At 37.8% G+C, this 13,281-nt stretch overlaps 1 protein-coding gene across 1 annotated transcript in view; it reads right to left on the bottom strand.

The window, feature by feature from the left end:
- Positions 1-4,298: 4,298 nt before the first annotated feature.
- Positions 4,299-13,281, bottom strand: part of SCN7A (sodium voltage-gated channel alpha subunit 7) — an 82,115-nt gene continuing 73,132 nt past the window's right edge. Inside the window, 6 exon segments of the mRNA XM_006083180.3 lie at positions 4,299-5,335; positions 8,494-8,764; positions 9,075-9,179; positions 10,226-10,363; positions 11,165-11,218; positions 11,972-12,250. Of these exon segments, the coding sequence (XP_006083242.3) occupies positions 4,299-5,335; positions 8,494-8,764; positions 9,075-9,179; positions 10,226-10,363; positions 11,165-11,218; positions 11,972-12,250 (1,884 nt within the window).

Here is a 13,281-nt window from a genome sequence, read left to right as displayed (position 1 = left end):
CGCCTCCTGTCACACTCAAGGCAGGGTCAATGGGGAGTTGGGGCACCACCCCCTGTCACGCACAGAGCAGGGCCAATCAGGGGGTTTGGGGCGCTGCCCCCTGTCACGCACAGAGCAGGGCCCATCAGGGGGTTGGGGCGCCGCCACTGTCACGCACAGAGCAGGGCCCATCAGGGGGTTGGGGAGCTCCCCCGTCATGCACAGAGCAGGGCTGATCAGGGGGTTGGGGAGCTCCCCCCTGTCACACACAGAGCAGGGCTGATCAGGGGGTTGGCGCGCCGCCCTCTATCACCCACAGAGCAGGGCCGATCAGGCGGTTGGGGCGCCGCCACTGTCACACTCAGGGCAGGGCCGATGGGGAGGTTATGGCTCTACCCCGTCACACACAGAGCAGGGCCCGTGGGGGGGGGATCAGGGGGTTGGGGCGCCGCCACTGTCACACTCAGGGCAGGGCCGATGGGGAGGTTATGGCTCTACCCTGTCACGAACAGAGCAGGGTGGATAGGGAGGTTGTGGCCCCACCCCCTGTCACACACAGAGCTGCAGGGCGATCAGGGGGTTTGGGCGCTGCCCCCTGTCATGCTGATCCGGTGCTGATCCGGTGCCAGGAGGCCTCGTGGCTCCGCTGATCCTGGATATTACCTTTTTACTATATAGGATAGAGGCCTGGTGCATGGGTAGGGGCTGGCTGGTTTGCCCTGAAGGGTGTCCTGGATCAGGGTGGGGGTCCCCACTGGGGTGCCTGGCCAGCCTGGATGAAGGGATGATAGCTGTTTGCAGCTGGTCACACACCCTTCAGGGTGGGGGTCCCCACTGGGGTGCCTGGCCAGTCTGGGTGAGGGGCTGAGGGCTGCTTTCAGGCTGGCGGTTGTTGACTGAAGCTCCCAACCGCTCCTTTTTTTTCTCTTTTTTTAATTTTATTCTGGGCCAGCTTTAGCTCTGGCTCTAGCTCTGAGGCTTCCTATCTGGTTTGTTTGCTGTTCTATAATCAAAACAATGTATAACTTCAGCTCTGAGATCCCAGCAGGCTGAAAGCTGGTTTCTGGGGTTTTGTTTAGCTTCTACATTTGCAACATAGTACATAGTTGCTTAGAGTTGCAACTCAGAGGCCGCAAGTCAGGCGGGGAACGTTGGAGTCCTCCTTCACTGGAGCAAGCAAGCCTCATGTTCACTTCCAGCTGCCTGGCTGCCGGCCGCCATCTTGGCTGACAGTTAATTTGCATAAGGATATGCTGATTAGCCAATGGGAAGGGTAGCGGTCGTACACTAATTACCATGTTTCTCTTTTATTAGTGTAGATTATAATTTATAACAGTGGCATACAAATTACCACATATTATAATCAGCTATATAGTTATGTGTTCCCCACAGTAGTCAGTAAGTTATTTTGTCTCAGATTTGTCTTTGTATGTATGTATGTATGTATGTATGTATACCTACCCAGGTTCTGGGTTTACCTGTAGTATTGTCTCTACTTTTAAATTTCCTCCATAGAAGAGGACATGGTGATGTACATAGCATTAGAGACTAAGATAAACATAGAGATAGGGAGATACTCCTTATCTCTATACAGCAATTTCATTAATCTTAAACTTCTTTGTCTCTACCGAGGTCATTTATTACTAGACAGTTATTGTACAGAGTGATTAAATATTAAGGCTCTAAGACTAGACCTGGTTTAGAGTCCTGGCCTGTCATTTACAAGTTCTATGTTAGATGAAAGTTCTTATAACTTCCTAATCTTAAATATTTTTCATCTATAAAATGAGAATTATCATTGCTTCATGAGTGCTGTGAATGCTAAGCTTATGCATGATAAATATTTAGCATGAGGCTGGACATAACAGTCTGCTTAACAAATGGTAGTCATTTCCAAATCATTATAATTATTTCAGTAATTATATTTATTAGAAGACCAGAAACAATTTTTAAAGAAGCAGATATTGGGAAATAATAGCATACCAATAAATTTAATTTCAACATTCTTTTCTAATTTCAACATTCAGATTCTAATAATATTGAAATAAATATAATGAAGTTATTATGATTTCAATGAAAAGAATGTTTTTAACATTTTTAATATGTAGGGGTCTCTGGTAAGCTCACTAACATTAATTTTACTAAATTAAGTGAATAAAAAGAAAGCACAAATTTTCCCAGTTTTGAATTTTGAGACTGAATGAATAAACTATAATGTAAGATTCATTTATAAATGTTTTTTTTATTATTATTTTAGAAAGTTGCCAAACTGACTTGCCAAAGAAAAGAAACAAAACTTAGTGTGGTTAACAGGTTGCATTTATTATTTTCTCTAAAGTACCTAAAAAGTAGAATATATTGTATGACTTTGTTAAAAATAATTCTTTACACAATATTGGTAGGTTAGTGGCAAACACAGTTTACATGTAAAAGATATAATTTTCAAACTAAAATCAGTTTGTGGTCTTTATGGAATTTACAGAAGCAAGTTAAGATTCAGTTTAAATATTGGAAGCGGTATCTGCATTAAACCGCTTCCAAGACACAGAAAACGGATAAGCTTAGAGAAAGCACCAGGTCAACAGGTTACCAAGTTAACACTGATCTCTTATGGTCCCCATCACATACCTGATGGAGAACAGGAGGAGAAAGGGAAGGAGCACATAGAAAAAAACAGAACCCTGAAGTTACATTTGCTTAGGGGATCAGATTCCCAAAGGCATCTTGGTCAGGTTAATACATTTCTGAGGAGCAAAGATAGTTAGATTATAATAGTTAAGGCTCAAGATCATGCATTCATAATAAAATACAATTGCTGACATTTAAATGGCATTGAATGTCATACAACATATTGAAAACTTGTCATTTAAGCTTACAGTATAGATATTTTCGTTTTGAATCCTTTAGGACTTTATAGGCACATTGATAGCAAGTTTTATACAAAATTAATAAATTTCAGGATCTCGAACTACATGGATGTGACTGCATTTTTATGAATATATCGAAAAACAATTTTGTGCCTATCTTTTAAAAATAATTTTAATACTTAAAATTAATGTTTAGGGTTTTAAAGTGTTTCAGACATAAAACATTTTACAGAGTAGTTACGTATGTGATGAGATAGGAACAGCAAAGAACTTGAAAAGATAAATGAGTAAGTGAAAACTAACTTGCATACATTAATGTTATAAAATCCCACCAACAACAAACTTACACTTTGATCTCTTAATTCAGAGTTCTCACAGTTTCTTTGATCATTTTCTTTCTCTAAAGTATAAAGAGCCATAAAATACAGCAAAACATACTTTAAATTGGCCAGTTTCCCAATGAAATTGGCCAGTTTCCCAGTTTCCCAGGATCAAGACACTGTGAAAATCCCTAGACACAATGGTAGCCCTTGACTCTTCTAATTCAATTATTATATGCATTTGTCAGATCTTATATACTCAATGTTACATTATGGATAAATAGTAAAATACATCAGGTCTATGATAATGTAAGACTTGAATCTATTAACATATTGCCTATTATATCATTTTAATAAATGTATACTTTAAAAAATGTGTTCCCTTTATTTTTCTCGTTCTAAGAATCATTCTTTTGGAGAGCTGAGCTTAGGTGGAACTAGCCAGAGATGAGAAACCAGGAATCCAAGAACAATGAAAAACACGAATTCCCCTTCCTCATACCAAAAAGAAAAGAAAACAAAAACAGAGCTCCAATCAATCTTTTTCAAATGTGGTTTGATTCAGCCCAAGGTCTTTGTGATTGATCTTGAAGGCACTTTCTAAGAACTGCCCTTCCTCTTCCCCAATTGGCATCTGTGTAGCTGAGTTCATGATTTAATGGCCTGTGGCATTGTACTGTTTTTAAACACTATCCTATGTTAAGAAAGAGGGGACTTAAATCCCATCAAATTAAAATATGCATAAAATATACAAGTAAGACCCTTTTGTTACTAATCTCTACCACCTCCATCCCATTGTCCAGAGGAAGCACACACTATGTAAATCATATATAGAATCCAAGCATTGGGTTATCAAATGGGAAGTTTAAACCACTTTAATTCACTACAGTGATTTAAAGTGTTGTCTTGGTTACATTGAACACAGAGGGGTAAAAAAGTGAATTCAATATGGAATCTTGTGAAAACAAGCTTAACTTCCATGAGTTGTAAACAATTGATGATTAAGGGAAATCTTTACTATCTCTAATCTTTGCTTTTATTTCTGTCTTAAACTTTTAACATTTTTGAGATATGTAAAGAAGGTGAAAAGGTGGTAAATGGAACTAGATCTGGCTTTGAATAGTTGATTTTCCTAAGCTCTATCAAATTAGGCATCTTCTTTGGTAGCTTGAACTTCCCTGTCATCATCTATCATATGGATATCTGATGTTTTTTTGTCACTTTGCCTCAAACGGTAACTTTTATAAGCACGCTGAATGATGGTTGCTGAGACTGCCTCTTGTTTTCGTTTCAGGGTAGTTGTAATTGGCTCATATGTGATCTTAAAAGGGTTAGCCAAGATAAACCCCGATTCCATCTCTGAAAGAAGTTTCTCCATCCTCACATCTTTACCCACAACTCGCTTTGTAAAAGCAAGTAAGATGTCTAGGCAATGAATTCTGTCCCCAACAGCCATTGGAAGATCCATGGCCACAAGCTGGCCCTTGTTTGGTTTTGCCATGAAAAGTGGAGCATCCAGAGCAGCTGCAAAATCTGAAAGCTTGCTAGAATCTATGTACTGGGTCCCATCAGGGTCAAACCTCCTCCAGACCTGAAAGAATTTCCTAAAGTCATCTTCACTCAAGGTCTTGGCTGTTTTTTTAGAAGCAATATTTACAAACTCCATAACAAGAACAATGTACATGTTTACAATGATCAGCCATGCTATGAGGATGTAACTGACAAAATAAATAATTCCGACAATGGGGCTACCACAATCTCCTCTAACCTGGGTCCCAGGGTTAATTTTATCAGGATCACAGTCAGACCATTTACTGTTAAAAATAGCATTGAGCATCCCATCCCAACCAGCAAATATTGTAACCTGGAAAAGACAGAGCATACTGCTGCCAAAGGTTTCAAAGTTGGACACATCATTAATTCCAGCTTCCTTTTTCACATAGGCAAAATTGTACATGCCAAAGATGGCGTAGATGAACATGACGAGGAAGATGAGCAGACTGATGTTCAACAGTGCCGGGAGGAAGAGCACCAGAGGAAGCAGCAGATCGTGGAACACCTTTGGTCCTTTCCCAGGTCGCAGGATGTGGATGATCCGGGAGAGAACTATCAGTTTCAGGAAGGAAGGAAGTACAAGGTAGTATTCTCCTATCAGAGGCAGAAGTAGTCCTTGATGTGGGGAAAGACAAAGCAGGCAATCAAATTATTTAAATTTCATGGTATTTAGAGGACTGTAAACTTATTTTACATTTCACTTTTTTCTGTAAGTTAAGATTATTTTAATTCATCCTCCCTATATAGCATTTAGCACACATTGAAAGTTTGGGTTAGCCCAATAATAATTGTGGCAATGCTCAGAGTATCTAATAAAATTTGGAAGAGAATTCTTTGCATCATCGCCTTAAGAGGATTATGTATCAAATACTTCTGGAATAACAGAGAGCATGAATCTATAATATAGGACAATAGTCATTTTTTTCTGATTGTAGTTGAATCAAGAAATTTAATTCAATGCAACCTTTATTGGATACTTAATAAAGGTGTTGTGCACATATGCAAAGATGATCAATGTGGCTTTGTCCTCAAAGACTTTGTAATCTTTAGAGGTAGACATTTAAATTAATTATAATGCAAAGCAGAAAAATCTGGTTGATAAGTATAATTACAAAAAATGTTTTTTATTGAATTTATTGGGGTGGCATTGGCTAACAAAATTATACAGGTTTCAGGTGGACAATTCCACAACACATCATCTGTTCACTATATCTAGTGACTCACAGATTATAATTTAATTTATTTATTTCATAAATAGTATGGGAGCCCTTGGGAACTTTCAATGTGAATTGAATAGCTGAGTCTTTGCCTGGAACGATTTTCTGGCAGTAGTGGGTGAGTGAGGGAACTATGAAAGTGAAGACAGAACTATGAAACAAGGTGAAATTATAATCGCCATAAAAAAGCATAAGGATGTTCTCTGGAAGTACTGGAGGGGATGTGTTCATTTTGAGTTGAAAAGTTGGGGGAGGGGAGAATCATGAAGCTTTTAACTGAGATGGCATGCAGCATCTGGTAGACTCAGGTCTCACATTTCTGTTGAACTTTGTCACTATTAATGTTGGCATTCTCTCTGATGTTCTGTCTTATATACACCCTCATCTTCACAGTGTTTTAATGAACCTTCTACTCTGTGTAAATTTTTCATTTCTCCTCAATCATCCAAACTCTTCCATTATGCAGGAGGTATCCCCCTTTAATATAGACATATTTTTCTACATCCTCTAAACTGCAGACAGCTCATTCTTCCCCACTCCATATTTCTCCTGGTAGAAAGATGGAAAAAGCAGGCACCTTTTTTTCTTTACAAAGTGATTTCCAGACACCTTTCTTTTCCATCATTTTTAGAAAAAATTAATTTCAACTCCTTGTGGGTCATGTTATTTAACAATACCATCTTCTACCATTCCTGGCTCTGTGATCTAGTCATTCCTCCTCATTTATATTCAACTGGACTCAAGTTGGCTCATGTCATCCTTCCCATCTCAGCACCTACCAGCAACAACCCAGTCAAAGGCCAGTCTTTCAGTCTTCGGCTTTTTTAATGTTAACAACTTTACATCAATGGCCACATTCTGGACCCACGCAGGATACCTGCCTTCCGAGATCTCAACTCCAAACAGCTTTCTCTCTGACCACAGTTTCCTCTCTTTCTGATTCAGTAATTCTCACTTGAGTCTCAAAGGGCTCTTTAATGCCATATTCCTGTTACCTTCCTACCCGCTCCCTCCTGCCTTTATGCACTTTCAGTCAAACTTCTTGTACTTGTCTGTCAATAGTAGTTGCACTGTTTCCACTACCAGGTGAATGAGTGGATTTTCTGGAAGCACAGCTGGGCTGACAGTTCATCTACATTTTTTTTACTGCTGACTACACACAATAGTAATTGACAATAAATATCAAATATTGTCCCTATTTTCATGGAGCTCACATTCGAGTATGTGTCTTATAGGAGGCAGACAAGAAACAAACCTTTCTCTGCTTAAAATCCTTTTCTCTTAGATTATTTCTTGGCTACCTCCTTATCCAATAGTTAATTTTTGCTTTTTCCATGAAGTTTTTTCTGACCTCTACTTACTGATTAGGTGTGTTGCTGTAACATCCCTTATATAACCTTTTCATATCCTTAATAGCACAGTAAAATGCACTATTAATTATCTGTATCCATTAATAGATTATAATAGACTAGAGACCTGGTGCACAAAGTTCATGCATGGGTGCGGTCCCTAGACCTGGCCAGCAATGGAAGCACGAGCATCTGGCATGGAAGGGCAGATACCAGGTGACCTCTGGGCCCTGGGCAGCACCTGGGCTCCCAGGCCCCCACCTGTCCCCCTCCGCCACAGAGCCCAAGTCCCCACATGGAGATGCGGAGAGTGAGACCAAATGCTGTGGGCCAGGGCACAGTGTGGGCCTCTGGGCCACCCAGCGGTGCTGCACAGAAGCTGGGCAGGCAACGTGCTCTCTCCAGGCCAGCCTCGCAGACTGGCTTCTGCATGAACCCATGGCGAGCACGACCAGACCCTGAGGTCCCGGTGGCTGCAGCCTAGCTCACCCAGAAGTGGCTGCGCAGGTGCAGGGTGGGATCCTCACAGACACCCAGCACCTGAGCACCCCTTGCCAGCACCGCATCACTGATGCCCACCATGTTCTACACCGCCCCTGGGGATCAGCGTATGTCATCGCGAGCGGTCGAACTCCTGGACAAACTCCCGGTCTAATGACTGCACAAGGGGACAATTTGCATTTTAGGCTTTTATTATATAGGATTATAAACTATGGGCATACAGGAATTATGACTAACTTGTTTACTAACAAGTTCTTTGAATATAGTGCAATATCTATTCACAAAGAGGATAATCAAATATATTGGTTAAATCAAAGACTGAGATCTCTGGAGTAAAACTAGTGACCTAGAGCATTAAACTCTACTGTTGTGAAAGCTGTAAGTAGTTTTAGCGATTAGGAGAAAGGGAAAATAGTGAGCTTGAAAGTTTATATTATACTAGGATGTATAGATATTTAGTGTCATCCTAAAAAATAATGTAGTTGATATGCTGAAGGGGTAATTAAATATTTACCTGGTGGTCTGTGAAGTAAAGTCTGTGCACTAATTCAAACAGTATTTTTGAATATTTTATATATGTCAGGTATATGTACAGATATTTTTATATAAAATGCAAAAATGTAAAGCATTTCTGTTGGAAATAACTATAAGAACTTGCCTGAATGAATATTACTACAAATGAAACTCTGACTACATAAAATCTTACCTGTAATAGAGAAAATGACCACTATAAAATCTAAAACATTCCATCCACTCGTGAAATAGTTACAACGGAAAGCGATGAGCTTCAGCACACATTCTCCAGTGTAGAGAATAATGAAAAGCATCTGAAGCCAGAGGACAGCGGTATCCATTTGTCTGCTCTGTTCATCACTTTGTATCATAAGGGTTATTGCTTGTAAACAGATAAGAACCATAATGATGATGTTAAAAGCTTGACTTGTTACCAAGTCAAAGATGAATCTTCGGAACTTGTTCTGTGGGTGAAGAAAAAGGTGTAATAATCATATTAATAGGATATCTATACACACACATAGGCTTTAAATTTATATCTTTCCTCCCAGCATAAATAGGAGAATAAGTCAGGGCCTAAGTTTGTACCAAACTAGAATTATAGCACACAGTCAAAGCAAACAAGACCATCAAAAGCTTTGTCAAGGAACACATTTAGAAAAATTTTTGTCAAAAGCATATTTTGTTAAGAATTTTAAAAACGCATTTATTTTAAAGATGAATATATCAAGGAAACTTTTTTAGAAACTTAAAAATATCTAGATGTTTTCTTACTCCTGGCCAAGGTATTGTTTTTCGAGAGTCCTCATACATCAGCTTCTTCAGTGTTAGATATTGTTTCTCCTGTTTTTCTGTTATAAAAATATTGGAGCCTCCCTGGTAAAGAAATGAAAGAAAAATATATTAAAATCATATTTAATCCAAATTTCATTTTATATTAATATGCATTTTGGAAAGCTTGGTAATGATTGATTTAAATAAAGGCTTAATTGCAGTTAAATAAATCATGCTTAAACATGTCTCATTTTCTGCACAAAAATCCATATAAAACATATATGGAATACATATTGGTAGTGATTGATATTCAGTTATCTTTTGGTGCACCTTACTGTGGGTGGTCAACCTATTTTAAATTTTCATTTTACTGAGCTACCTCTTGTTAGACCGAGACAAAGGAGAAAGGGAAGCCTAGAAAGGCTTCTTTCTAGATATTTGACCACTGACCTCTCTAATCCCATCTGATTAGTAGAGATTCAGAGTTGTTTGTTTACCAGAATCTGCACATAGCTAAACTTTGCTGACATGGCTAACTTGTACTTTTAAAATTAAACGATTCTTTTCTTCGAATTGTTAGAAGGCTTTTCTCCACCAATAAAAAGCAGGTCCCTGTGGTTAGAATAAGACGTAGATGAATTCTGAAGCTTTTGCAATTTATAGAAGCATTTATATGAAAATGGCACCAAAGAAGTGGTTCAATTCTGCCTCTGAATTCTTTCCAATTAAGCACTCCTATGTAAGCCACCCAATTCAAATGTATGACTCTCTACTTCTAGCATGAAAGCTACCCTAACCGAGAAGATGTCTATGCTGGCTATGACTCTGAAGACTTTGAAAGTTTCAGAGAGGAAGAAAGTGCAGTCTTCACATATTTGCACAAATGCACAATGTTTTTTATTTCTTAGCATGCCATTATTTATGAATATACATACAGAAACACTTGGAATCTTTACCTTTTAAACTTGTCTGTACATATTTGAATATAGAAAACAATGTACAGACTGAATATTTTAGCAATGTTTATCAATATGCAGGAACATCAATATTTTTCTTAGGTGAGTACCAAATAGAAATGACATTAAGTTGAATCCAAAATGAATCATTTGAAGCAGGACATTTTTATAAATGCATTTGATATTTATACTTATCTTTATTTTATGCTTGTTGAAATTAGCAAGAATAACACCGACCAGCATAGTCAGAGGAAGAAATAATCCAATGATAATAAAACCAATAAAGTAACAATACATGTAGATATTCACTTCAAAATCAGGCTGCATATGTACCTAAAAGTGAAGTTAAAAAATAAACAAGATGAGGGAGAGCAAAGAGGATTTTTAGAGCAGTGAAAATACTCTATATGATATTGTAATAATGGATACATGTCACCATACATTTGTCCAAACCCATAGAATGTACAACACTGAGTGAACCCCAGGGTAAATTATGAACTTTGATTGATTATGACATGTCAATATAGATTCATTCTTAGTAAAAAATATACTATTCTGGTGAACGATGTTAACAATGAGAAGGCCATGCATGTGTGGAAGAAGGGGGTATGTGGGAAATATTTGTACCTCCCTCCCAATTGTGTTGTAAACCTAAAACTGCACTAAAAAGAAATTCTTTAAAAGTAAAAATGTATAAAAAGTGAAAAAATAAGGAAAATATTGATACTTTTTAAAACATTAAAAATATTGACTTTTTAAAACATTAGATTTATAAAATAATTTCTGACAAGAAAAACCAACAATGCTACTTGAGGTATGTTTCCTCTTTGATCATTGGTGAAGAGATATCATTGCTTTGTTTACTGGATTTTAAAGTGTATTGTACTGGTTTAATAATTTTTATGAAGTCTGATAATCCTTCAAGTGGGCCTATTGGGCCTCAACCATTGTATATAATCCTGAAAGGATTTCATTGTCCATGCAATACTCAATCTGAACAGTATTTAACTTTTGTCTAGCATAAGTATTTGCTTTTAACTGTTAATTATTGTTCTTGCTGGTGCCCCGTTCTTAAATTAGAAAAATGACTTTGCTTGAACTATAACAATGACTTTAGGATTATATTGTACTTACACCAGTGGAATCAACAGCTGAATTCATAATATCAATCCATCCATTAAATGTTGCCTGTAAAAACGGCATGTGTTTAATTCTTAGGGAAATTTTACGCTTCATGGCAAATTAAAGTAAAACTCAATTTGTTACTAATATAGTAAAACATTTGATTAGTAAGACTGACCACACTTCAATATATTGTGTAACTGAGATTCCTACCATTTTCATTATTACATTTATGTTGTCTGTCAACAAATATTTAAAACTACTTAGTGTAACTGTAGTTGGTAACTTAAAATATTTTAAGATAGTATAAATAGAAAGGCAGAGATATAGGTAGAGAGATAGGTAAATAGTAAATAAATACATGCTGCTCAGGTATCATAGTTACTTGTAACTGCTATTACACGTGCTTTTCTATGGGGGAGCCAAGACAAGAATGGTTCACCTCCTCACATCTGCTAGATGTTGGGTGACTGAGCAGCCATTCTTCAAAGCACTAAGTAGAAATAAAACTGTAGTAACCTGAGTTGGACCAAAAATTGTGACCCTAGTACATGATCAGTGATGGAAGCAGGTTTGGCCAGCACCTGCCATTTACCCAGTCAGTCCTGCCTTCATCTCCCCTGCCTTCTCCAAAAAGTACAGGCACTGTTTCACTTTTGTTTTCCCAAATGAACTTATTTGTTTATAACATGTATCTATAAACAAATAATAGCTAACATAATTTCTAACCAATTCTGTTAATCATCCACATTTTGTCCTTATGTTTACCTACAATATGGATGCACATGTAAAAGATAATAAAATCAAAAGCATACTTACTACTTGAAGCAATGAAAGGAAACCATTTCCAACATTATCAAAGTTCAGTTTTGCATTCTCCCATGGCATGGATTCATTGAATACAAGACTTTCACAGTCACTCTTATTCCTGACTTCATATGTAGGAAATCTTTCTCCACTTGTTGGGTCAATGCATTCATAGAATGTGCCAGCAAATAAGTGTACTCCTATGATGCTATAAGCCAGCCAGATCATAAGGCAGACCAGAAACACATTCAAAGCCGGTAAAGTTGTTTTCATCAAAGCTCTCACAACCACCTGGCATATAAAAAGCAAACATGTAAACTTTAGGTAAGAAATGTGAAACTATTTTGATTAAATTGGAAATGCTAAATTCATATTGAAATAACAAAAAAGAGCTATCTTTAAAGATTTAATAGGCCACACACATGAATAACCAACATAAAAAATGTCAATTAAAAATATACATGAAAAATCCAGATATTCTCAAAATGTTTTTTAGTAAAAATAATCATTAAAAGAACAACAGAGCTATTTAGTATAAATGCTAGAATAAAGAATTATTTTACTAATTTAACACACGTGTATCAACTATTGTGCGAGAAATGGGTAAGACGAGTGAACCTGTATACATGTATAAGATTATCCAGAAAGCATATGAGGCTCTGGCTGGGTAGCTCAGTTTGTTAGAGCATCATCTTTTTGTTGTTGTTGTTGTTGTTAATCCTTACCGCAGGATATTTCTCAATTGATCTTTTAAAGAGAGTGGAAGAGAGAGGGAAAGACAGAGAGAAATATCAATGTGAGAGAAACACATCGATTGGTTGCCTCCTGCATGTGCGCTGACCAGGGCCCAGGCTGGGGAGGAGCCTGCAACCAAAATACATGCCCCTGACCGGACTCGAACCAGGGACCCTTTGGTCCACAGGCTGACTCTCTATCTACTGAGCCAACCAGCTAGGGATAGAGCATCATCTTGATATGCCAAGGTTGATGCCGAGGAGGAAACCAAGGCTGACACCAGGTTGTGGGGTCAATCCTCAGTCAAGGCACATATAAGAATCAATCAATGAATGCATAAATAAGTGGAACAACAAATCGATGTTTCTCTCTTCTCTCTCTCTCTCTCTCTCTCTCTCTCTCTCTCTCTCTCTCTCAAGCATCTAAAATGAGAGTAAAATAGGACCAGACATAATTGTTGGGGATTCTAACCTTCAGGAGGAACAGCCTATCTAGGAGAAAGTAAAGAAGTGGCAGAGGACATAAAAGAAGACCAAGAGATTGTAGCTCAATGAAGTCAAGTCAAAAGAGTGTTCCAAGAGACATGA

The sequence above is a fragment of the Myotis lucifugus genome, unplaced genomic scaffold, assembly GCF_000147115.1.
Source record: "Myotis lucifugus unplaced genomic scaffold, Myoluc2.0 scaffold_5, whole genome shotgun sequence".
Classification (NCBI taxonomy): domain Eukaryota; kingdom Metazoa; phylum Chordata; class Mammalia; order Chiroptera; family Vespertilionidae; genus Myotis; species Myotis lucifugus.
The sequence above is the reverse complement of the archived record's forward strand: the minus strand, read 5'-3'. Positions and strand labels throughout refer to the sequence as shown.